The sequence below is a fragment of the Saccopteryx bilineata genome, chromosome 1 (assembly GCF_036850765.1).
Source record: "Saccopteryx bilineata isolate mSacBil1 chromosome 1, mSacBil1_pri_phased_curated, whole genome shotgun sequence".
NCBI classification, from domain to species: Eukaryota; Metazoa; Chordata; class Mammalia; order Chiroptera; family Emballonuridae; genus Saccopteryx; species Saccopteryx bilineata.
The window spans coordinates 57,499,333-57,526,437 of NC_089490.1; the positions used below are offsets into that span (position 1 = coordinate 57,499,333).

A 27,105-nucleotide genomic window follows, 5' to 3' on the forward strand; every position below is an offset into this window, starting at 1 on the left:
GATTCTGTGAAAGGTTACTGTCTAACTTGAGTCATAACCAAATGAAGCATCTTTGTTTTCTTAAGTAGAGTTGACATCCTAAGCAGGAACTGCTGCCCACTCCCAGGTCCTTTTGTGGCTATGCCATAAGTATGTATTCCGGAGATGTTTGTTTGTTTCAGAATGAATATCTGCAGCACTGCCAAAATGTTAGGTTTGTAACTAGTTCAGATTAATGGGACACATTAGGAAATACAAGACAGGTTAGAATTGGAGATGCAAGTGTGGTATAGGAAGTACTTTTGCTCCTTTAGTATTTCTTGGCTGCTACCATGCTGATCTGTCTTGGCATTCATGGCGCTCACACCCACTTGCTGCTCCTTTGTAAGGAAAACTTCCTTTTTTATTGTTTTTGTCGGCATTAGTAAAGTATAATAAAATTGTAATAAAGTATAATGAAAACAAATAAAATTGTAATTTATTTAAAATGTACAGGCCCTGACTGGTTGGCTCAGTGGTAGAGCATCTCTACCCAGGTTCGATTCCTGGTCAGGGCACACAGAAGAAGCAACCCTCTGCTTTTCCTCCCCTCCCCACTTTTCTCTTTCTCTTCCCCTCCTACAGCCATCGCTGGATTAATTTGAGCACATTGGCCCGGGTATTGAGGATAGCTCTGTGGAGCCATCAGGCACTAAAAATAGCTCTGTGGCAAACATTGGCCCCAGATGGGTGGATCCTGGTCAGGGCACATACAAGAATCTGTCTCTCGGCCCTGGCCGGTTGGCTCAGCGGTAGAGCGTCGGCCTGGCATGCGGGGGACCCAGGTTTGATTCCCGGCCAGGGCACACAGGAGAAGCGCCCATTTGCTTCTCCACACCCCCCCTCCTTCCTCTCTGTCTCTCTCTTCCCCTCCCGCAGCCAAGGCTCCATTGGAGCAAAGATGGCCCGGGCGCTGGGGATGGCTCCTTGGCCTCAGCCCCAGGCGCTAGAGTGGTTCTGGTCGCAGCAGAGTGACGCCCCAGAGGAGCAGAGCATTGCCCCCTGGTGGGCAGAGGGTCGCCCCTGGTGGACGTGCCGGGTGGATCCCGGTCGGGCCCATGCGGGAGTCTGTCTGACTGTCTCTCCCCGTTTCCAGCTTCAGAAAAATACAAAAAAAAAAAAAATCTGTCTCTCTATCTCCTCTCCTCTTACTTAAATAAAAAATAAAATAAAATAAATGTACAGTGAGAATTACATATATGTATACATTGATGAAAGAATTTCCCTTATTGATTTAATTAACATATTAATAACTTCAGATCTTTTTATTTACTTATCTATGAGAACATTTAAGTTCTACTCTCTTGCAAACTTCAATTATACAATACAGTGTAGTCAACCATACTCGTCCTGTTATATAGTGGATCCTTAGACCTTATTCATTTTATAACTGAAAGTCTGTATTTTTCCAGGACCCCTTATTTCCGCCACTCCTCACTCAGACCCTGGCAACCACTTTTCTACTTTATTCTTTTTTATTTTATTTTCTATTTTATTTATTTTATTTTATATTTTTGGTTTTACATATACCGTATTTTTCACTCCATAAGATGCACCTGACCATAAGACACATGTAGGGTTTTAAAGAGAAAAATAAGAAAAAAAATATTCTGAACCAAATGGTATGTTAAAATATTTAATAAAATACCATATTTTTTGCTCCATAAGATTCACGGGCATTTTCCTCTCCACTTTTGGGGGGAAAAAAGTGCGTCTTATGGAGCGAAAAATACAGTAAAGGATATCATGCAGTATTTGACTCTCTCTGTCTGGCGTATTTCTCTCAGCATAATGTCCTCCAAGGTTTGTCCAGGTTGTCCTAAATGACAGGATCTTCTTCTGCTTAGAGGCTGAATAATGTTTCATCTTGTGTGTGTTTACCACTTTTTTAATTCATTCACCCATTGATGGACATTTTTGGTGTTTCCATACCTCGACTATTGTGAATAATGCTGCAATAAACATGGAAGAATAAATATCTTGTTAAAGATAATGATTTTGTTTCCTTTGGAGATAAATCCATAAGTGGAATTGCTGGATCATATGGTAGTTCTACTTTTAATTTCCTGAGAAACAGCCATATTGTTTTCCATAGTGGTTATACTAGTTTACACTCCCACCAACAGTACACAAGGGCCCTTTTCTGCACCTCCTCACTAGCATTTATTTCTTGTGTTTTTGATAATAGACATCCTAACAGGTATGAGGTGATAGCTTATTGTAATTTTGATTTGCATTTCCCTGACAATTAGTGATGTTGATCATCTTTTCACGTACCTGTTGGCCATTTGGATGTCTTCTTTGGAAAAATATCTGTCCATATCTTTTGCCCATTTTTGAAGTGGGTATTTGTTTATTTATTTATTTATTTTTGCTATTGAGTTGTATGAGTTCCTTGCATATTATGGATATTAACCTCTTATCAGATATGTGGTTTGCAGATATTTTTTCCCATTCTATATGTTGCCTTTTCATTTCATTGATGGTTTAGTTTGCTGTGCAGAAACTTTAGAGTTTCATGTAGTCCCACCTGTCTGTTTTTGCTTTCGTTGCCTTTGCCTTTGGTGTCAAATCCAAAGATCATTTCTAAGACCTGTGTCAAGGAGCTTACCCCCTGTGTTTATAACCATTATTTTGAACTCTATCAGGTAAATAATTTATCTCTATTTCATTTAGATCTGTTTCTGGAGATTTATGCTGTTGTGTTGTGTTGTGTTTTTGTTTATAACATATTCCTTTAATTCTTCATTTTCCTTGACTCTGTGTGGTTTCTGGGTGCTAGGCACCACAGCCACCCCTCCCAGTCTTGACAGAGTGACCTCGTGTAGGAGATGAACCCTGCCATTCAGCCCAGCCTGAGCTCCTAGATGTCTCTCAAACTTTTATGATTGTTCAAGAACTGTGTTTGTTCTTAGTTACCCCCGTAGTTGAAGGGATGTCAAGACCTTTCTGTGTCCCAAAGGTCTATTTAGAAGCCAGACTCTTAGGCAGCAGCTGGGAAAGTATGTTGTTAAATCCTTCCAGGGAAAACCTAGGAGATAGGCATTTTTGTTTGCACCCTCTTTGCTGGGCCTGATGACTAACTGTGATGGGGTGCTCCTGTGCTTGTTAAGAACATGCTTCTTTCTTTACTACAGTCCTGTGGGACTCAAGAATGCGACCCCCTTGTCTATCAGAGCAGGAGGTCAGAGGCCTATCCCATGGGTAGCTGCTGCAAAAGCTGGGGCACCAGACCTGGCAGCATGGTTTTATTAGTGGAGTGGGCTGGAAAGATAAGGATGGGAGGTGTCCAAAGACCTTGCTGGTCTCTGAGAAGGGTCACAGCCAGCCCCTAAATGCCTGCCAAATTAGAAGTCTGACCGTCAATCAGCATATTTTAAAGTAAGCAGATAAATGCCTTTCAAAGAAAGACTGGGAATGGATGTGTTTGCCTGCACCCTCTGCACTGAGCTCGGAGGGATAGCCATGGTGAGGGCCTATGTTCTTGTGAAGAACTGCTTTTTTGTTTGCAATAGTCTTGGGGTTCTCAGGGATGCAAGACAGAGCTAGATGTTTTGGGGCCCATCTCTCCAGTGGGTGTCTTAAAAGTCAAAGCTCTGGATATATGATCCAAATTCTTGCTTTTTCAGGGAGAAAGTAGGAATTGGGGACCCATCCTGATTGTGTGGCACTGTGCTGGGGATGAGGTATGTGGCAGGAGTGTGTGTCAGCCTTTCTTACCCATTTAGGTGTGGGTGTTTTCTCATTTGCCAGATGTGTAGGAGTTTATTAGCTGTTTCTGGATCTCTTTCAGAGGGAATTGCTCCAGATGTAGCTGCATATTTGGTACATCCTTCTATTTGGGAGAAGAGGAGCTCCCAAGCCTCCTAAATTTTCATTCTGGTCAACTCCCCATTTCAGCTAATTAAGTGTTTTAACCTTTGTCCCTGTTCCCCTGTTGCTGGAAGGATCACAATGGCCCAGGCTTCTTGTGCAGGTCCTGAGAGCTTAGATGCCACTGTTTGCTGGTGGCTCTTGCTGAGCCTTCAACTGGGTGATTAGAAGGATGGGGGCAGAAGTACTCTGGCTGGTTCCGACCTCTGGTCTTCATCCATGGGTCTGCAAAGGGTTTCAGTGTTACTCATTTCCTGCATAGAGGGCTTTCTATTTTTGTCCTTACAAAATCATTAACTGGACACATACCTTTTCCCCTTGAAGAGAAAATAATTAAATGTTTTCATTCATTCCTTTATTGATGTCTTCTCAGTAGTTCTTTGTGGAAATTTTTTAAAAAGCACATGGAATCCATTAGGATATGTCATTGATTATTTGGTGGAAGGCTTTTGTGAAATGACCCTCCTGAATTTACTTTAGTTCTTTAATGTATTGTTTTTCTGGGACAATCTTTAAGTAAGAACACTTGCTTGTTAAGAATTTTAGTTAAAATCAAATGACTGGGCACATATTTTCCTATAGTGTGGGTTTACACCTTGGTGGCACAAATTTTATTTTTGTGTCTGTTTGCTATGGTCTCTTTTCTTAATTCAAGGGGCAAAGAAGATAGACCTACTGCTGTAATTTTTGTTGGTACATTCCAGAAACAATTGAAAATCTTTTTAAAGCATATTATGTTCTAGAAAGTATTATAACTAGAAGAAATTTCTGCAAAACGTAGGCAGAAGTGTGACACATTACATATTTCCCTACTGTATCATTAAGAAGGAGTGGTGGTGTTATTATTACATTCGCAACAGAAAAAAAAAAAGCCTGATTGAGTCCTTACTGTTTTGATTCAATAAGAGATTTGGTTACAGTTAGGTGTTCTTAGCTTCGGGAACCTACAGTATATGAGAGACAAAGGAGAGAATAATAAAAACAAAAAAGTTTTAATCCCCCATATACACAGGAAAATAAAGGAGATGAAGTCAACGGTTGCACTGTGTACATTGGTAGAGTCTCTTCCATTTGAATGCTGTGATTCCTGACATTCAAGTGTAGCTCCTTGTTTTGCTGCACAAAATTCAAAGCCAGTTCAGTTTAGGTTCAAAAGAATAGAAGCAAGACATTTCAAGGTCAGGATAGGAAGGTTCATAGAAGCCATCTTCATTTGGTATACCTATAACAGATTATACATGGCAACAATAGCTACTTTTTTAATTGGATTAAGTTCTTCTGTTGCTTAAATTAAGATCCCTACCTTCAAAGAGTCTGTCATCTGAGAAACAACCTCTGATGCTCATTTGGATTTTTCTTTTGCCCTTAATTTTTAATCTGGTATTAAACCTTATAATGTATCAGAAATGGACATATGTCTGACATCTATTGGGTACGAGAGTAATGGACATTTGTTCATTAAGCACGTATTTATTAAACACCTATTTTGTGCAATACTATTTTAAGCATTGGAGATACAAAGTGAAAAGAAAAGACAAAAATACTTTCTGTTATGGATTTTGCATTCAAGTGGGACAGACAAAAAATAAGTTAAATGACAAACTATGACAGATGTGTTAGGTTTAAGTCCAGAGCCCTTTTAAAACTCAAATTCCACAGGATAAACAAATGAGACTATAACAAACTAAAAAGCTTTTGCACAGCTAAAGACAATAAGAACAGAATAAAAAGACAAACCACACAATGGGAGAACATATTTGACAATACATTTGATAAGGGGTTAATAACCAAAATTTATAAAGAACTTGTAAATCTCAACACCAGGAAGACAAACAATCCAATCAAAAAATGGGCACAAGAAACGAATAGACACTTCTCCAAAGAGGACATACAGATGGCCAATAGGCATATGAAAAAATGCTCAACATCACTAATCATTAGAGAAATGCAAATTAAAACCACAATGAGATACCACCTCACACAGTCAGAATGGCGTTCATTAACAAAACAACACAGAATAAGTGCTGGCGAGGATGTGGAGAAAGGAGAACCCTCCTGCACTGCTGGTGGGAATGCAGACTGGTGCAGCCACTGTGGAAAACAGTATGAAGATTCCTCAAAAAATTAGAAATGGAACTGTCCTTTGATCCAGCCATCCCACTTATAGGAATATATCACAAGGACACCATATCACTGACTGAAAAAAAGAAATGCACCCCCATGTTTATGGCAGCATTGTTTACAATAGCAAAGATCTGGAAACGGCCCGAGTGTCCGTCAGTGGGCGAGTGGATTAAAAAGCAGTGGTACATATATACTATGGAATACTATGGGGCCATGAAAAAGAAGAAAATCTTACCTTTTGCGACAATTTGGATGGACCTGGAAACTATTATGTTGAGTGAAATAAACCAGGCAGAGAAAGAAAAATATCATATGACCTCACTCATTTGAGGTATCCAAGGAACAATGAGAACTGAGGAATGGAATTGAGACAGAGGAGAGATCAAAGGGAGCAGAGGAAAAGTGAACAGAGGGAAAGGATGATAGGATGGGGTAAACCTGAAGGGAAGGGGGGAGGGTGCTGTAGGGAGGGGGGCCAGGGAGATGTTGAGAGGAATATGGGGGAGGGGGGATGCATTCAGGGTGACCCTAGAATCTATGTAAACACAATTAATTAAATAAATAAAAATTAAAAAAAATAAAACTCAAATTCCCCTCACCCATCTTCCCACTAGGGCTCAAAACAGAACATTCTCAATCCCCACTATGATGTTATAGTTAATCTGCTTGCTCTTCTCTCTCTTAATGGCTTTCTGGCCTTTACTTTGAAATGTAGTAAAAAATTTACCTTTGCAGAAATGTCAGGGAAAGCTTACATTGGGGAGGCTCCTGACCATTAGGGAAGTTTAAATCACAATGGTTGTTTGTAAAAGCCTAGCCACAGGCCCAGGGGCACCAGGCTCTAGCTGTTCCTGGGAGATTCCTGACTTCTGGGCTGCAAGATTTACCAAGGACACCAGAAAGAACGCTCTGATTAGGCCTGTGCTACATCAGAAAGAACTCGTGTTTCTGCAGCTGAATCCCCCTCCCCCTGCTCATCATCAAATCAGTGACCAAGGCCACGGCCAGGATATACTAATCTGGGCATATCCAGGTGCATCCAACCCCTTGCCAGCAAGTGTCTGCAGCAACCCCTATATATAACGCTCTCTTGCACAGCTTGAGGCTGACACCCTTTGCTGTTCTCAGCTCATTTTGAAAATAAACTTTCCTTTTGGAACACACTAGCCTCATATTTTCAGTTCAGCCGTGGTTTTTGCCTTTCAAGATGCTAATAAATAAGAGGAAAAATAAAGTGAGGAAAGGAGATGTGGAGTGTGGAAATAAAAGTATAGGGTGGCCATGGAAGGAATTTCTTACTGAGAATGAAAAATTTGAGAAAAGACCTTAAGGAAGTAAGAAACTGAGCTATAAGATATCTGGGCAAAAGCATTCCAGAAACTGCTTTGTGCAGCTGTGCAATGGAGCCTCCAAGGTGCAACAAGTAGGCCTGCATTGTGCCGGGGGAGTGAGTAAGAGGCAGAGCAGCAGGAGATGAAGTCAGGCAATGTGGAACAGGGAACTGGGGCCTTAGAGGTCAGGCTGGGACTTTGGCTTTTTTTTTTTTTTTTTTTTTGAGAAGTAATTTGATTGTTTGGAGAAGATAAGAAGCATCTGGCTTAGGTTTCAATAAAACCGCTCTGCAGCCAAGGAAGGAAGGGGATGAGATTAGAAGCAGAGACTAGACACAGAGCTTTTGCAGTTCAGGCAGCTGATGACGGTGGCTTGGCCCATATGGGAGCAGTGGAGTAGAGAGAAGTTAGAATTCTGGATATATTTTGAAGATAGATCAGACTGCCTGACCTGTCGTGGTGCCGTGGATAAAATGTTGACCTGGAATGCTGAGGTTGCCGGTTCAAAACCCTGGGCTTGCCTGGTCAAGGCACATAGAGGAGTTGATGCTTCTTGCTCCTCCCCCCTTCTCCCTTTCTCTCTCTCCTCTCTAAAATGAATAAAATCTTAAAATAAAAAAAAGAAGGTAGATCAGACAGTATTTGTCAATAGGTTAGCAAGGGGGTGAAAGAGAAAGAGAAGAACCCAGGATGATTTGGAGTTTTGTGACTTGAGTTACTGGCATGATAACTTGCCATTAACTGAGACGGGAAAGACTATAGGAGAAGCAAGGGCCTTCTGAGCTCATTCTGGCACCTGTTAAATTGAGACTTATCAGACATCTGAGGAGACATTCGGGGAAAGAAGTGCAGTGAAATTTGAGAGTCATCAGCATACAAATGGAATTCAAACCTAAGAGATTGGATGAACGAGTGTAGGTAGAAAACTATGGAGGTCTAAGAGTTGAGTCCTGGGGCACGCTAGCATTTGGAAATTGGGAGATGTTGAGAAGACAGCAGCAAAGGAGCTTGAGTGGAATTTATAGAAAAATAGGAAGGAAACTGGGCAATTGTGGTTTCCTGGAAGGCAAGTGAAGAAAAGGTTTCAAGGATGAGACAATGGTCTGTGTCAAATACTTGTACGTTAAGGTAGTTGAAGACTAAGAGTTAACTGTTCGATTTACAGTGTAGAAGCTATTGGCTATAATTTTAAAAGCAGTTTTAGTGAGTGAAGGTAGTAAAAGGATGATGGAATTGGTTCAAGGAAAAAATGAGAGGAAAGGAAAAATCTCTCAAGAATTTTGCTATGAAGGGAAGAAGAGAAAGAAGAAGGGACATTATGAAGGGCTTGGCTAGGTAGGACCACCTGTTCTTAGAGAAGCAGATGCAAAAGCCTATAAATCCAAGAGCGGACACAGTTACATCATAGCAGGACCATTCTGGCTGCTCTGTTGAGGAAAGACTAAAGGAGCATTCTCTTACTCTGAAGCATCATTGGTGGCTATATCCCATGTTTTTGTCATATGCCAGCTTGCAGATAATGCTTGATACGTGCATGGATACATCAGCAGGAAGACAGGCCACTGAGCTGAGAGGCAGAGGTAGAGCTTGTTAAGGCTTGGAGTAAGACATGTCATTGGGAGTACAACAGAGACAAGTGCTGCAACATCACTGTTGGCTCCTTGGCAGGAGTTCATACACAGAACTGACCCTGATTCCTTAAGGACCAAAAGTGGTATGAGGACAATGCTCTCTGGTGTTCTGAATCTCCTGTTTCAAATTAAATATTAACCTTTGTTTTTCATACAACCACAAGATGGAAAGGTCACAATTTATTCTTGGGAGGTGGAGAGGACAGGGGATGGGGTGGACCTATCCTAGAATAGAAAATTATACCTCATGGAGAACAAGGTCATACTAGTGAAGAGCGTGCAGCTGTCCACTTTCAGCTGTTATTTTCTTTCATTCAGTGGAGGTCAGGTTAAAGGGAAATTTTTTTGTTATGACACATTTCATTTGCAAGTCCATTGGCAATTTGCTCTGCTCTGCTACTGTAATGCTCTCTATGTAGCTCAGTTCCTAGACAGAACAGAAGTGGCTGCTCAAAGCCACTTTGGAAGGCTTCTCTTGGCTTCCTTAACCACTGGACTCATTAGAATCTCACTCTGTATCAACCTCTGTGCTGACTTCCTCCCAAGAAAGACTGTTTTGAGGAAGGTCACGGGCTGTGTGTTCCCCATTTTACCACGTGAAACTTGGTATATAAATAACATTCCAAGAGAGTGTGTATATTCCTGGGGTGAGGTGGAAATCTCCCATCCTCCTGGAAAGGGGCTTAGTGTGAAAAAGTGCCCTGTGGTCAGCCCACGTGGCAGAGGAGAATTAAAGGAAATAATTTAAGAAAGTAGAAAATTTTTGAAGGGGAATATGAATAAGCAAAAATACATAAAGAAGGGTAAATAAAACATATTGTGATGAGAAATGTAGATGCCACATTATCAATGAAAGGCAGAAACCACAGAGCAAACTGAAAACATGAAGCTGATGTGTTCCAAAAGGAAAATTTATTTTTAAAAACACCTGAGTGCAGGCGGGCTGAGACCAACAAAGGGTGTCAGCCTTGAGCTGCAGGAAAGAATGTTAGATATTGGGGTTGCTGCAGGTATGGGGTTAGGTGCACCTGGACATGCTCAGATTAGCATATCTTGGTTTGTTGCCTTGATCACTGACTTGATGATGAGCAGGAGGAGGGGGATTGAGCTGCAGAAACACCTCCTCTGAAAGTTCTTCTGATGTAGCTAAGACCTAATCAGCAGAGTCCTATCTGGTGTCCTTGGTAAAATTTCAAGACAACTGAGGTCAGGTGTCTCCCAGAAACAGCAGGATCCTCCCTGCTCCTGGGCCTGTGGCTAGGCTATTACAAACAACCATTCTGATATAAACTCACCTAATTGTCAAGTCCCTCCTCAATGTAAGCTTTTCTTGACATTCCTGCAAAGGTAAACTTTTTGCTACATTTTAAAGTAAAGGCTACAAGAGAGAGAATAGCAAACACATTAACTACAACCTCACAGTGTGGGATGAGAATGTTCTGTTTCTAGCCCTTCCTCCTCCTTCAGGCCTGCACTGTTCTCTGGACGGTACCTGAGTAGTCATTTTATCTATCAATCAAGGAAACATTTTGAAATATTGTTGGATCACAGAGATCCTCAAATTATTTTTTAATTTTTTTATTGACTGATTTGAGAGAGAGAGAGGAAGGAGGGGGGGCATTGATTTGTTATTCCACTTATTTATGCATCATTGGTTGATTTCTGTATATGCCTAACCATGGAATGACTCCACAACCTTGGTGTATTGAACAATACTCTATAACCAACTGAGTTTCTTGACCAGGGTGAGGAGATTCTCAAATTATAACCACAGAAGCTCACCGCTCTTCTTCCCCATTACTCCTCTGAGGACTGTGACCCTCTTATGTCCTCATTATTGTTGCTTTTTGATTAGCTTTCTGGGGCACTAGGAGGGAGGATGGAAGGGTCAGGGCTGGGTGAGAGGCACCCCTCTTCCACCTCTGACCATCCTGGGTTTAGGATGCGGGGGGCTGATGGAAATGCTGCTACCATTTGCAGTGTGGAAGCTGTCCTCATGAGAACTCCTTCCAAGTAAACAGACTTGAAAAGTGAATCCATGCAACTAGATTGAGTTCTTAACTGAGGATTTAAATATAATGCTAGAGTGTCATTTGGTAGAATTTGCTTTTGCTATGTAGGCAGCTCATAAAGTCCAGTGTGCTGTTGTTTATTTGTACGTTATTTCACAGTCTGAGCCCCATAATTGAGATATTATTATTACATGTGTAAAGCCAGTAGCCACGGCCACCATCACAGCTGCCTGGCCCCTGCAGGTTCGCATTTGATTCGGACAGACGATAATGAAACAATGGAGCCAAGAACTGGTGGGCCATTACCTTTAATCCTAGCTTGCACCTGGCGGGCAAGAAATACATACAAACAGTGGGAAAGCACTTCCCTTTCCATTCAGGGCTCCCAAAGCCATTGACTCATCTGAGTTTCCTAGAATCAAAGGTGTCTACCTCACCAGCCTTTTTCACCTCTGTTTCCCATCTCCTTTTCTCTGCACAAACTGGCTTCTCCTTCGGAACTCTGCCATCTTGGCTGCCTCTTCTCCTCCACATGGCCTTTCTCTGTTCTCCTTTGCTTTTCTTCTGCATGGGCTCCTCTGGCCCATTTTGTAGTGTAGAAATAGAAACCTTTGGTCCAATGTATAAACACGAAAGTCTCTGATGCAAAGTCGCTTATCTGAGGCATAATGGGATTCCTCACGAGACTGCACCACCCCCTATCATGCAACAGTCAAGGGTGTGGAGAAAAGCTTAGTCTTAAAACTAAGCCTTAGGCTATAAGGACCCTGCCTGCTTACAGCCTGTCCCCCACACCCAATGCAAACTATAAGCGATCAAACATATACATCATATTTACAAACTTATTTGACCAACAACATGTCAGTTCTAGTTGTTTACATGTGTTTTTTGGAACTTGTCCTTATGTCTTTTTTAGGCCTCATTTCCATTATATTATAAGATGAAGTCTATAATTTCTATTTCTTTGACATGTTTAACCCCAGGAAAGATAAATTAGTTCTATATCCAAAGTGCTGTTTATTCAGCACATTGTTGAATAAAAGTTGTTTATCTTTAGGTAATAGTATATATATGTAGAATGAAAATATGAATTATACAGAATAAATTGCTAATATGATTTCTTTGCTTTAGAAAAAATAAATTAGAATTTACTTATAGTAATGCTTTGCTTTTAAACACATGTAGTGTATAAGTCATTTTTTAAAAACTAGCTAAATATTCTCACAAAGGTTAACTTCTTAGAATAAATCAGAAAATGCAAAATAGTTCAACTCTGCTCTCTCTCCTTGATTTGAGGCCCTATTATATATGTGCCAGGTTCTATAGACCAGGGGTCTTCAAACTTTTTACACAGGGGGCCTGTTGGGCAGATAAAATATATTATGTGCACTTTGTTAAAGATGGTGCTGCCCACATGGAAGCCTGTCGCTCAGGTGATATTAATGTGTGTTAGGGGCGGGCTGTGGGCAGGCAAGATGCTTGTAGCGTTTTAGCTGGGGCTTGGTTTTAGGACTAAGCCCTTCCCACCCTTTTTTTTTTCTGAAGTTGGAAACAGGGAGGCAGTCAGACAGACTCCCAAATACGCCCGACCGGTATCCACCCAGCATAACCAACAGGGGGCGATGCTCTGTCCATCTGGGGTGTTGCTCTGTTGCAACTAGAGCCATTCTAGTGCCTGAGGCAGAGGCCATGGAGCCATCCTCAGCGCCCGAGCCAACTTTGCTCCAATGGAGCCTTGGCTGCGGGAGGGGAAGAAAGAGACAGAGAGGAAGGAGAGGGGGAGGGGTGGAGAAGCAGTTGGGTGCTTCTCCTGTGTGCCCTGGCCGGGGATTGAACCCGGGACACCTGCAACCCAGGCCGACGCTCTACCACTGAACCAACTGGCCAGGGCTCCACCCTTTTTGATGTGGGGTGGTGCAATCCCATCATGCCCCAGATAAGTGACTTTGTATTAGAGACTTCCCTATTTTGTATATTGGATTAAAGGTTTTGATTTCTACACTATAAAATGGGGGCAGAACAGGAGCTTGCTCTCTTGGTTCCTGAAATTAGCATTAGAGAGCAGAGCAGAGAAAGGCCACGTGGAGGAGGCCAGGAGAAGCGGCCAAGATGGCGGAGTGCTGAGTGAGAAGCCAGTTTGTGCACAGTTTGTGCAGAGAGAAGGAGATAGGGAACAGAGGTGAATAAGGCTGATGAGCTAGAAACCTTTGATTCTAGGAAACTCGGATAAGTCAGTGGCTTTGTGAGCACTGAATGTGAGTGGGTTTTGGAGCCCAGTGAGTGTTTTTACTTGCCCGCCAGATGCAAGCTAGGATTAAAGATGACAGCCCATCAGTTTTTTGGCTCCATTGTTTCTTTACTGACTGTCCTAATCGAATGCGAACCTGCATGGGTCAGGCTGCTGTGATGGTGACTGTGGATACTGGCTATACAGGGCCGGTTCACAGTCCCTCAGACCGTTGGAGGGCCAGACTATAAAGAAAACTATGAGCAAATCCCTTTGCACACTGCACATATCTTATTTTAAAGTAAAAAAACAAAATGGGAACAAATACAATATTTAAAATAAAGAACAAATAAATTTAAATCAACAAACTGACCAGTATTTCAATGGGAACTATGGGCCTGCTTTTGGCTAATGAGATGGTCAATGTGCTCCTTTCACTGACCACCAATGAAAGAGGTGCCCCTTCCGGAAGTGCGGCGGGGGCCAGATAAATGGCCTCAAGGGGCTGCATGTGGCCCGTGGGCCGTAGTTTGGGGACCCCTGCTATAGACAATCCAGTCTCAACCCTGTCCCAGTTACATACACTAGTGACTATGACCCAAGATAGGGTCAAAGAAGAGCCCATGTAGAGAAGCACAGACAAAAATGCCATGGAGTTCAAAGGAGAGAGAGAGTACATCAGCTGGGGAAATGAGTCCAGGCTTGGTGAAGGGGATGGTGTCAGGAATGGGCTTTTGTTGGTCAAATACGTTTGTAAATATAATATATATGTTTGCTCGCTTGTAGTTTGCAGTGGGTGCGTGGGACAGGCTGTAGGCAGGTGGAGTCATTGTAGCCTAAGGCTTAGTTTTAAGACTAAGCCTTTCCCACCCTAAGTGACTTTGTATCAGAGACTTCCTTGTTTGTATATTGGATGAAAGGTTTTGATTTCTACACTATAAAATGGGGGCAGACTGGGAGCTTGCTCTCTCTTGGTTCCTGAGATTAGCATTAGAGAGGAGAGCAGAGAGAGGACACGTGGAGGAGAGGAGAAGCAGCCAAGATGGCAGAGTGCTGAAGTAGAAGCCAGTTAGTACAGAGTTTGTGCAAAGGGAAGGAGATGGGGAACAGAGGTGAATAAGGCTGGTGAGGTAGACACCTTTGATTCTAGGAAACTCGGATAAGTCAGTAGCTTTGTGAGAGCTGAATGAATGGGTTTTGGAGCCCAGTGTGTGTGTGTGTGTTTTTACTTGCCCGCCAGGTGCAACCTAGGATTAAAGCTAATGGCCCACCAGTTCCTGGTTTTGTTGTTTCATTAGCATCTGTTCGAATCAAATGCAAACCTGCATGGGCCAGGTGGCTGTGATGGTGGCCGTGGCTACTAGCTTTACAGCTTTGAAGGATGGAGAAACTTTGATCAGCTCAAGGTTGGGGAAAATTGATCTAGCCAGTGTGGATGAAAAAGGGGCCACATGCTGAACATGACAAGCTCAGGATAAGCTTGCATGGTGTTGTTACAGTCTCTGGGGCCTAAAGTAAATGCACAGGATGGGCTGAAGTTGAAACCTTGTTACTGAAAGTGGTTTATGGTGGGTAGTCATGTCCTAGGGAGTAATTCTCTAACTGTACAAAGGTCAGTGTTTGCTTTGAAGTCAGTCTGTTGCCTTTTACATCTGCAATAATGTACCTGATAACATGCCTTTGAGGTATGGGGGTAATCTTTTTTCTGCTCCCTCAGGGCAAGCATCCCACCAGAGCAGGAACCAACAAACCCTTTCACTGTTATTGTTTATCATGTTAATTAATTTAACCTGTCTTGTCCCTCCTTATGTAAAAAAGCTTTTAGTGTATACATTTTCTTTTTTATCCAATCCCAGAGATTTCCCTGCTTTGCTTTGTCCCACCTCCCTAATCTATCACCAGTTGATTTCATGTAACCCCCTTTCGTCTTTCCCTTTGATTCTAATGCCTAAAATAAGTGGTGGAACTGCCATTTTTTCAGAGCATTTTCTCAATCCATTGAGACTTTGCTTCTCTGCAATTATCGACAGTTTGGCTCAAATAAACTCATAAAAACTTTTACAGGTTTGGAAGGTTTTTTTTTGTTGACACCAGGTAAAGGCAAGAGCCTCTAAAAAGGCTTGAGGATTAGAGAGTTGTGGCTAAGAGTTAAGGTAAATTGAGCGAGACAATGTCCTCTAGCCTGATTGGAAACATGGGTTTTAAAGTAGGTGTATGCTGGGAGAAAGTAATTGTAACAATACTAGCATGCAGATGTGGGTACCTTCCTCTCAGATGCCCAACACTGAATAAAGTGTTTTACGTACGGGATCTCTTTTACCCTGGAAAAGGTCAGGTGTGTGTTTGTTGAAGTTTTTCATAGAAGAGCAGTGTTACGAGCTGTGATGGAGCAGGTTCATGCAGAGATGAAGCACGCGGAAGGATAGGAGACAGTGCTGGAGGCTGTTTGTGTGTCCTCAGCCAGAGGTACCAGGGACCCGAGCTGTTCCTGCATGCGCAGAAGTGAAAATGCAGAATGGGGCTGGTTTGAATCAGAATTCATTTTAAACTCTACATTGCAGTTTCTACTTGTTGGGCAGATAAAATATATTATGCTCACTTTGTTAAAGATGGCGCTGCCCACGTGAGGCCGTTGCCCAGGTGATATTAATGTGTGTTGGGGGCAGGCGGTGGGCAGGCAGAATCCTTGTAGCCTGGGGCTTGGTTTTGGGATTAAGCCTTTCCCACTCTTTTTGATGTGGGGTGGTACAATCCAATCATGACCCAGATAAGTGACTTTGTATTAGAGACTTCCCTATTTTGTATATTGGATTAAAGGTTTGGATTTCTACACTATAAAATAGGGGCAGAGTGGGAGCTTGCTCTCTTGGTTCCTGAGATTATCATTAGAGGAGAGAGCAGAAAGAGGCCATGTGGCCAGGAGAAGCAGCCAAGATGGCGGAGTGCTGAGTGAGATGCCAGTTTGTGTAGAGTTTGTATCTGGGATAAGGAAGGAGATGGGGAACTGAGGAGAATAAGGCTGGTGAGCTAGAAACCTTTGATTCTTGGAAGCTCGGATAAGTCAGTAGCTTTGTGAGCACTGAATGTGAGTGGGTTTTGGAGCCCAGTGTGTGTTTTTACTTGCCTGCCGGGTGCAAGCTAGGATTAAAGAAAATGGCCTATCAGTTTTTGGCTTCATTGTTTCTTTACCGACTGTCCGAATCCAATGCGAACCTGCATGGGCCAGGAGGCTGCTGTGATAGTGGCCCTGGCCGCTGGCTTTACATTTGGCGTAGTCTGTGGCAGGATTCGATACAGATCGGCAAGGAGCCTTTGAGTGGTGGAGTAGAGGACTGGCTAGTGTTAGGGTTCCCCATGGCTGTCCTTTTGGGGATTGTAGGCTGGCTGACTTTTACAGCCATGTGTGAGGAAACAGAGCTCCGTGGAAGAGGCTGCCCGGGACCTGCAAACCGAGCAGTGGAAGGAGCTGGAGCAATCGTGGGAGAAGGAGATGCTGACCCTGGAGCTGGAGGAAGCGCTGGAGGAGGAGGCCGACCAGGTTTGCGAGATTCGCCTGGAAAGGGAGCAGCTGCTGGAGGAGGATTCACAGGTTCGTGAGTTGTAGATTGCCCTGGATGTTGTGGAGAGCCAGCAGCGGCAGGAGGCCAGGGCTGGAGCTGCAAGGTCTGCAGAGCAGAAGGTGACAGCAGCCTGAGACTTGAGCCCGGCAGCGGCCCAGGACTCGAGCCTGGCAGTGGGAGCTGGTGTTTTCAGTTCCTCTTTGGAGGATAAGGAGAATCGAGCTGGAGTTGTGATCTACAGAAGGTGAAAGCGCAGCTGGAAGGAGCACCTACTACGGCCCTGGTAGGTCTGCGATTTTGGGACATAGGGCTGGACAAGCTTGCCGGAGCAGAGATGGAAATGCTGACTGCCATTGCCATGTGCTCCTCTTTGGGACAGTGTAAGACCTGCCAGGACGGCAGGGATGAGGGGGGTGGCTGACACCCCATGTGCATGGACTGATTTCCTGGACTACGATCGGAGTGGGCATTGGCTCTTTTGTTGGATGGACTTATGTATTTTGGACAATGTGAAATACCCTGATGGGGGTGGGGGGTGGCTTTGCTGGAAGCACTCCCCTGCCCCGGGAAACTTTTCCCATAGGCCGAGGACATTTTGCGCTTTGGGCAAAGTGCTCAGGGATTGGTGAAGTGTACTGTAAAGCCAGAAGCCACGGCCAGGGCTACCATCAGAGCAGCCTGGCCCATGCAGGTTCGCATTGGATTTGGACAGTCGGTAAAGAAACAACGGAGCCACAAACTGGTGGGCCATAGTCTTTAATCCTAGCTTGCACCCGGCGGGCAAGTAAAAACACACACTGGGCTCCAAAACCCTCTCACATTCAGTGCTCACAAAGCTACTGATTTATCCGAGTTTCCTAGAATCAAAGGTTTCTAGCTCACCAGCCTTATTCTCCTCAGTTCCCCATCTCCTTCCTTATCCCAGATACAAACTCTACACAAACTGGCATCTCACTCAGCACTCCACCATCTTGGCTGCTTCTCCTGGCCTCCTCCACGTGGCCTTTTTCTGCTCTCCTCTGCTCTCTCTTCTAATGATAATCTCAGGAACCAAGAGCCCAAGCTCTCGTTCCGTCCCCATTTTATAGTGTAGCTTCACAACCTCTAATCCAATATACAAAACAGGGAAGTCTCTAATACAAAGTCACTTTCTGAGGCATGACTGGATTGTACTACCCCACATCAAAAAGGGTAGGAGAGGCTTAATCCCAAAACCAAGCCCCAGGCTACAAGGATTCTGCCTGCCTTTAGCCCACCCCAACACACATTAATATCACCTGGGCGACGGCCTCCTCGTGTTATCTTTAACAAAGTGAGCATAATACATTTTATCTGCCCAACATGTACCTTTGTGAGTGTTGAAACTGTATGATTTGTGCTGTTGTAATTTGTGTAATGTGCCTAATTTCCTTCCACAGGGATGCCGGTGATGTAAATTGTGGGTCGGAAAGTGAGCATAGGGGTGGATTGTTGGGCAGATAAAATATATTATGCTCACTTTGTTAAAGCTGGCTTTACACTACTAAAAACTGTATTTTCTAATTCAAGACACTTCAGTGGAATCTTGGGGAACTTGACAACCTATGGTCTGTCCTCAGTTCCTTTATTGGGATATGGAAGCCAAGGGTCAACAAGGCTGGTCTCTTAGTGTTACCTAAGACAGGAACCTGGACCCAACACAGGTTCTTCTCTCTCCCTCATTTCCTGCATCTCACCTGTCCCCAGGTGATGGAGGAGTTGAGATTGTCTCATAAGATTGTGGACATCCTGTCTCATTTCATGTACCAAAAAGCTCAGATTCCTTGTGTAAAGCCAGCAGGCATGGCCAGGGCCACTACTATCAAAGCAGGCTGGCCCATGCAGGTTCGCATTGGATTCGGACAGTCGGTAAAGAAACAACGGAGCCACAAACTGGTGGGCCATAGTCTTTAATCCTAGCTTGCACCCGGCGGGCAAGTAAAAACACACACTGGGCTCCAAAACCCTCTCACATTCAGTGCTCACAAAGCCACTGACTTATCCGAGTTTCCTAGAATCAAAGGTTTCTAGCTCACCAGCCTTATTCTCCTCAGTTCCCCATCTCCTTCCTTATCCCAGATACAAACTCTGTACAAACTGGCATCTCACTCAGCACTCTGCCATCTTGGCTGCTTCTCCTGGCCTACTCCACGTGGCCTCCTTCTGCTCTCTGCTCTCTCCTCTAATATCCCAGGAACCAAGAGCGCCCCAGCTCCCGTTCTGCCCCTATTTTATAGTGTAGCTTCACAACCTTTAATCCAATATACAAAATAGGGAAGTCTCTAATACAAAGTCACTTTCTGAGGCATGATAGGATTGTACCGCCCTACATCAAAAAGGGTGGGAAAGGCTTAATCCCAAAACCAAGCCCCAGGCTACAAGGATTCTCAACACACATTAATATCACCTGGGCGATGGCCTCACGTGGGCAACGTCATCTTTAACAAAGTGAGCATAATACATTTTATCTGCCCAACACCTTGAATGTTGAAGTTTTTCAGCTGTTGTGAAATACTAATCCCAGTATTAACTGTTTTGCAGATTCCATTGTGATTGGATTTTGGGTTGGTCTCGCAGTTTTCGTGATTTTCATGTTTTTTGTGCTGACCTTGCTGACCAAGACAGGAGCCCCACACCAAGAGTAAGTTTGGGCTGTTCCTAAATGTAAAGCCAGTAGCCCCGGGCATTATCACAGCTGCCTGGCGCATGCAGGTTCGCATTTGATTCAGACAGATGGTAATGAAACAACAAAGCCAAGAACTGGTGGGCCATTACCTTTAATCCTAGCTCGCACCTGGCGGGCAAGAAATACACACAGTGGGAAAACACTTCCCTTTCCATTCAGGGCTCCCAAAGCCACTGACTCATCCGAGTTTCCCAGAATCAAAGGTTTGTATCTCACCAGCCTTATTCACCTCTGTTCCCCATCTCCTTCTCTCTGCACAAACTGGCTTCTCCTTCAGCACTCTGCCATCTTGGCTGCTTCTCCTCTCCTCTATGCGGCCTTTCTCTGCTCTCCTACAGCATGGGCTCCTCTGCTCCATTTTATAGTGTAGAAATCAAAACCTTTAATCCAATATACAAATAAGGAAGTCTCTGATACAAAGCCACTTATCTGAGGCATAAATGGGATTTCTCATAAGAATGCACCACCCCCTATCATGTAACAGTCAAGGGTGTGGGTAAAGCTTAGTCTTAAAACTAAGCCTTAGGCTATAATGACCCTGCCTGCTTACAGCCTGTCCCCCACATCCAGTGCAAACTATAAGCAAACAAATATATATATCATATTTACAAACTTATTTGACCAACATTAAATCTCTGTTGAGGTTCCCAGGGAACTGAAGAAACAGAAATAGTATCAAGGATGGGGTTACTTCCAGTGGGTGGAGACAAGGGCCTGGCTGCGGACAGCTGCCTGCATCCAGGGGCCTGTGGGTGGGCTCTGCCTTCCGCCTGCTTCTTGCCTCTGGGCCTTGTTTTCAGGTGGATCCTTGTGATCCTGGGTTTCTTGGCCCTTTTGTGTAGTCTTACTGCTGATTGAGGCCTGATTTTTATGTTGAAATACTTATTAATTAAGATGTATTTTCTACTTAGTCGAAAAAAATGTAGATGCCTCACCAGACTAAAAACAGTGAAAAAAGACAACAGAAAAGTAGGATAAAAACTAGTTTTTAAAAACATTTCAAGGGGTAGAGCAATAGTTGTTACTGAGTATTTGACTGAATTCATCATAGACAGGAAACATTGCGTTCACGGCTGAGTTTCCTTGAAACTAGGATAAAAAGGGAAACACTGAAGGAATCGTGTGATTCTCATAGCAGAATAAAGAATAATTGTGTTGGGCTTTGGATTTAAGGGGAAAAGTTATTACGTGGGTGCTTAAAATACATCGAGTAACATCAGAAGGTATTTGTTCAATTACGGTTGCAAAAAACTCAGAAATGTTTTAGAGACATTTTTTTTTTATCCCAACTCTTTTTTAAAAAAAGGAAAAAGATCATATGTCGAGCACCTTTATAGTTGGCCCCAGCAGGCACAAGTAGCACACTCAGATTAGGGAATTGGAAGAGCATCTGGTGAAGGGCCATTCATAGGCTGTGGCCAGGGAGGAGGATAAACCCTCGGGACAGGGCAGCAGCCGAGGGCTAGTGATACTGAGGAGCAGGCACCACCCCTATCTGGGGGGAGCTCGAACCCAAGGGTCCTCTAGAGAAGGAGGCTGAAAGGAGCTGTGACCTTGGATTGAGGGACACGGCCAGCCCATGTGCCATCTCAGAGAGGGGTCCTCACAATCACCAGCCAGACTGATTGCTCCCTCCTTCCCGTCCCCCCATTGCTCCCACTGGGTGACCACAACAACGCACCAGCGGCCAGAGCCTCCGCGGGGTGTGTTTCCCAGGGCACAGGGCAGGGTGGGCGAGGGTGGGAAGGGGTCTGGGAGAGCAAATGAAAGAAATTTAGCACAGTTCCTTACATTTTGCATTCAGCATTTCACTAATCCTCACAGCCCGGCAACAGCGTTCTTATTATACTGTATTTCACCCCAGTCTCCAGCGGCTGCTGCTCAGTCTTCAGCCTGCACTTGAACGAAACAAATGTCTGGATAAATGGGACAGTTCTGCCCATAACTCAGTTATTTCCAGACATCGGGGTCTAGAAAAAAATTAAACACATTTTACATGAAAGGAAAATACCATTTTATTGAAGCATGTGGAGACATATGGTTGAGAATCTCTTTAACAGCCACTAAAAAGACGTGCACTTTCCCCTTTCTTTGTCTTTATTGACATCCGCACATGCCTTTGCTTCTATTGTAATGGTCCATGGGATTTGAAAAGATGATGTGAATTGCAACAGTAGTTAGAGAAGCTGAGTACAAAACTCAGATTAGGGCACATCTCAGTGGTGGGGGAATGACACCCCCTCATTACCTTCCTTTTCCTTAGAGGGACAGATGGATTTTTGCAATGTAGTTATGGAAGTTGATTTGTTTGATATAGGATGCAGGGGACTGTACTGATGGGAACCCTAGCCCAAAATAAAACATGACTTCCTGTGATGGTTAATTTTAAGGGTCAACTTGGCCAAGATATAATACCTAGATATTTGGTCAAAGTGTATGTGGGGTGTGTGTGTTTAGATGATATTAACATTTAAATTAGTAAAGGGTGAATGAAGCAGATCAGCCTCTGTAATATGGTTGGTCTTCCTCCAATCAGTAGAAGGCCTTCCTAGAAACAGACTAACCTATCTCAAGCTAAGAGGAATTCTGGTGGAAGACTGCCCTAGACTCGAACTGCCACTTTACCCTGGGTCTGTAGCCCATTGGCCTACCTGCAGATTTTGGGTAATGTAAAGCCAGGAGCCAAGGCCAGGGCCACTATCACAGCAGCCTTCTGGCACATGCAGGTTCGCATTGGATTCGGACAGTCGGTAAAGAAACAACGGAGCCACAAACTGGTGGGCCATAGTCTTTAATCCTAGCTTGCACCCGGCAGGCAAGTAAAAACACACACTGGGCTCCAAAACCCTCTCACATTCAGTGCTCAAAAGCCACTGACTTATCCGAGTTTCCTAGAATCAAAGGTTTCTAGCTCACCAGCCTTATTCTCCTCAGTTCCCCATCTCCTTCCTTATCCCAGATACAAACTCTGTACAAACTGGCATCTCACTCAGCACTCTGCCATCTTGGCTGCTTCTCCTGGCCTACTCCACGTGGCCTCCTCCTGCTCTCTGCTCTCTCCTCTAATATCCCAGGAACCAAGAGCGCCCCAGCTCCCGTTCTGCCCCTATTTTATAGTGTAGCTTCACAACCTTTAATCCAATATACAAAATAGGGAAGTCTCTAATACAAAGTCACTTTCTGAGGCATGATAGGATTGTACCGCCCTACATCAAAAAGGGTGGGAAAGGCTTAATCCCAAAACCAAGCCCCAGGCTACAACGATCCTGCCTGCCCACAGAGACACACATTAATATCACCTGGGCAACGGCCTCCACGTGGGCAGCGGCGCCATCTTTAACAAAGTGAGCATAATACATTTTATCTGCCCAACAGGTAATCATATGGATCAATTCCTTAAAATAAATCTGTGCTCCTCTCTCTATATAGCCAGAAAGAGAGAGAGAAAATAAAAGGAAGGAAAGAAGGAAGGAAGGAAGGAAGGAGGGAAGGAAGGAAGGGAGGGAGGGAGGGAGGGAGGGAAAGGAAAGGAAAGGAGGAAGGAAGGAAGGAAGGAAGGAAGGAAGGAAGGAAGGAAGGGAGGGAGGGAGGGAGGGAGGAAGGAAGGAAGGAAGGAAGGAAGGAAGGAAGGAAGGAAGGAAGGAAGGAAGGAAGGAAGAAAGGAGGGAAGGAAGGAACCAACAAAGAAAGGTGATATGCACACCCACACACATCCTGTTGGTTCTGTTTCTCTGGAGAATCCTGACTAATACATTTCCTTAATGTGTCATAATGACCCTGTGTCACCACTTGTTGTGGAAACAATGACTTCCCGGAGACCATAAGGCATGCACTGAGAGACCTGGGGGAGAATGCCTATAAGGCCAGGAGCCGCCATCGTGGCCATTCACATGCAGGTTCCCATTGGATTCGGGCAGAAGATAAAGAAATGGTGGAGTCAGAGGATGGGGGGCCATCCTATTTACTGGTGTCTCACCAATACAGGCAAACCACAAAAGAAGACAAGGGAAAAGCAGAAAACCAGCTTTTCCTATGAAGGGCAAGGGATCAGGGAAGCCCCTGCAATTGTGATAGCAGGAACTGTGTGAGCCAGCTCCTGGTCTGCTCCACTTTATAGTGTAGAAAACCAAAAACCCTTAATCCAATATACAAACAAGGAAGTCTCTGATACAAAGTCACTTATCTGAGGCATAATTGGATTCCTCATGAGTGCACCACCCAGATCATACAATCAGTCAAGGGTGTGGGGAAAAGCCCAGTCTTAAAACTAAACCCTAGGCTACAATGACCCTGCCTGCCCACAGCCCGTCCCCCACACCCAACACAAATCACAAGTGAGCAAACACATATATCATATTTGCAAACTCATTTGACTAACACTGCCACATCCCCTACACAGGTTTCATAAGGTGGTGTATGAATGTCCCGGGTTCCATTCTGGGTCAGGGCACACAGGAGGAGCAATCATCTGCTTCTCCATCCCTCCTCCTCCTCTCCCTCTTCCCCTCCCGCAGCCAGAGGCTCAGTTGGTTCCAGCATTGCCCTGGGCACTGAGAATAGCTTGGTTGGTCTGAGCACATCAGCTTCAGGCACTAAAAATAGCTTGGTACTTGAGTATTGGCCCTAGATGGGGTTGCTGGGTGGATCCTGGTTGGGGTGTATGTGGGACTCTGCCTCACTATCTCCCCTCCTCTCACCTAAAAATAATAAATAAATTAATTAATTAAAATAAAATAACATTGTACTCACCTCCTAGGATTATGGTAAAGAGTAAGTGAGGTACTGTCTATGGAGACATGGGCCTATGCTACACTGGGCTCTGAGTGGCACTCAGTGAGGATTAAGCTACTCCTTCAGTGCTGGTGGAAGTTCTGGTGGGAGCTGAAGGGTCTAAGTAAGGAGTAGGAGGGAGAATAAGAAACCCAGGGACAACCAGGCCCTAAACATTCATGTAGCATCTACACTTGTCAGAAAGTAGCCTCATTCTACCCCAGCTTCAGATTGGGTGTGTGTCTCAGGAAAACAGTAAGATAAATGTAGACAGTCGTGGTAATGGATTGAAAGGACTGACTTGTCTGAATTCTGATTGCTCTATTTAGCAGACTATGTGGCTAGTTTGTCATTAAAAACAGTTACTTCTAAAGAAGGATTTCACAAATATGACTCCAACGTTCTGATTAAGATAGGTGATCAAATCTGCAATCTCAAAATGGATTAGTGGTGAATCTATTAGTTCTTTTTCCCCATGAGGCATCTGGTGAGTGGGCTAGAATGGCTCACTAAGGTCTTCCCATTTCTGATAACGGAGGGGTATGTGTATCCCTTTGACAGCAGTGAGACACAAGGATAGCAGTGACCAGCACTGCTGCCCCCACTCCCTGTGCCCACGCCCACAACAGATGTCATTAATTAATAGTGTTATCTTCCATGGGTAGTCAAGACTGCCTCAGAATCATTTTCAAAACACCACCCCAGGCAGCCATTAGGAATCAGTCAGTTTACTTGAGATAAAACATATATTTGCCACCCCTTTGGATGGCAAGAGTTGAAATCTATTCAACTGCACAGAGCTAAGGACATCATCATAAAACAGGCAAGTTTTCTCCCTGAAGTTTTTTCTTTTTAAGTGAGAGGAGGGGAGATAGACTCCTTGCATGTGCCTGACCAGGATTCATCTGGAAACCCCCTTCTGGGTCTGATGCTTGAGTCAACCAAGCTATCCTCAGCACCTGAGGTGATAAGGGAGAGAGAAGCATATGGTTGCTTCCTTTGTGTGCCCTGACTGGGAATCAAACCCAAAACATCCGTAGGCCAAGCCGATGCTCTATCCACTGAAGTTTTCAACTTGAAATCATATTAGGATAAAAAGCTCAGCTGGAATTACTGTGTGTTCTGTTAAGGGAGGGAATGTGCAATAGTTAGGTTATAAGGCAGTAAAGATTAACTCCCCTATCACAATATAACACAACATAGGTTTACTCCTTGTTCAAGCTACACATCTGCTGAGGTTGGCAAGGGGTGGACAGAAGCTTCTCCACTTGTAGTTGCACTATTTCCAACACTCAGCCTCCTGCGACAAGGTTAGTGCGACAAGGATGACAATGTCTGGAGATCTCACCTCTGCCCTTCTGTTTTTCATAGGAGGAACATAGCCCCTCCTCTCACAGATCATTGGTCAGAGCTAGCTCCACCCCCTGGCTGCCCAGGCTGGGAAGGGTAATCTGCCTAGAAGAAGAGAACCAGATATTGGTACACACTAGTGAAGTACACAGCAGATGGAGAAAGGCTGTTATAAAGCTGACATCACCTTTCTTAAAAGCTTTTAGGCCCAAAATGCAGCTTTAATGAAGGTTATTTTCCCCATGGAATATTTGCTGTTGTGTGGGGGGAAAACCCCTCTTACCTGGATCCTTTATGGACAATAAAGATAAAAGAACCATTTTCCTCTGCTTTCTTGACTAAGGAGCCATTTACTCTCTATGTCATCTTGTTAAAAGCATTATGGTTCCATTATCATAAATCTGCCACAAAGAGTAACAGGAGAGGCTTGGATCACATTTTTATGTTGCATATTTTGGACTTCTTTAAAAAATTATCAAGCCCTGACCAGTAGGCTTAGCAGTAGAGCATTGGCCTGGCATGTAGAAGTCCCAGGTTCGATTTCCAGCCAGGGCACACAGGAGAAGTGCCCATCTGCTTCTCCACCCTTCCCCCTCTACTTCCTCTCTGTCTCTCTCTTCCCTTCCTGCAGTCAAGGCTCCATTGGAGCAAAGTTGGCCCAGGTGCTGAGGATGGCTCCATGGCCTCTGCCTCAAGTGCTAGAATGGCTCAGGTTGCAATGGAGCAGCACCTCAGCTGGGCAGAGCATCACCCCCTGGTGCGCATACAGGGTAGATCCTGGTCAGGCACATATGGGAGTCTGTCTCTCTGCCTCCTGCTTCTCACTTCAGAAAAAAATAAAAAAATAAAAAATTATCAAGCCTCAGATAGCATATACCACAAATACTCTTTCTTGTTAGGCTTTGCTAAGTGTACTTAGTCCTAGTGGGATGTTTTTATTTAGAGGTGAGTGCAGGATTACTCATGACCTTGTACAATGAAAATTACATTTTACTTAGAGCTGTAATTTACCTGAGTATGGCACTGACTAAAGGATGTCTGTAATGCAACTGGAAGCTAAAACCTGGAGAATGTCAGTCCTTAAGGTCTTTGATTGTGACCAAAGCCACAGGAATGCGCTGGCAAAGTGCAGACATAGTGAGTGGTTCCTAAGGAAGTCCTGTCACTCTGAGAGGTCTGCCTCTATCATGAAGTATAAACTTCGACTATTCTATGTATCTGAATCAATTTATACACCTTTGTTTGGGAGTTACTTTTAATTCCCCATCAATTAAGACGTGTTTACTAAGTGCGCAGCTACGGGCTTGCTCAGGACTGTGCTGGTGGTTCTACTAAGGTAGTAAATTTTCCAGAGAGACCAACATCTTCCTAGAAGTCAGAACTACCAACTAAAGCAACCAAAAGGTACTTCTGCACACAGAAGGGTTCGGTTGGCACCTCTCTGTGGGCTGGGCTTGTCACATGAGATGAAGCTCTCAGCACCAGCTATGGCTCAGTGTTAGTGG

The 27,105-nt window shown here is 44.1% G+C and overlaps 1 protein-coding gene across 4 annotated transcripts in view; it reads left to right on the top strand.

The window, feature by feature from the left end:
* The window catches only part of MRAP2 (melanocortin 2 receptor accessory protein 2), a 59,707-nt gene that overhangs the window by 22,517 nt on the left and 10,085 nt on the right, over positions 1 to 27,105 (top strand). For 3 of the 4 annotated variants that reach the window (XM_066254211.1, XM_066254212.1, XM_066254213.1), the window contains exon 3: positions 19,336 to 19,435. In XM_066254211.1, coding sequence (XP_066110308.1) covers positions 19,336 to 19,435 — 100 coding nt within the window. Of the gene's footprint in view, positions 1 to 16,816; positions 17,060 to 19,335; positions 19,436 to 27,105 lie in introns of those variants that run through there. The other variant, XM_066254214.1, reaches the window with a different exon arrangement.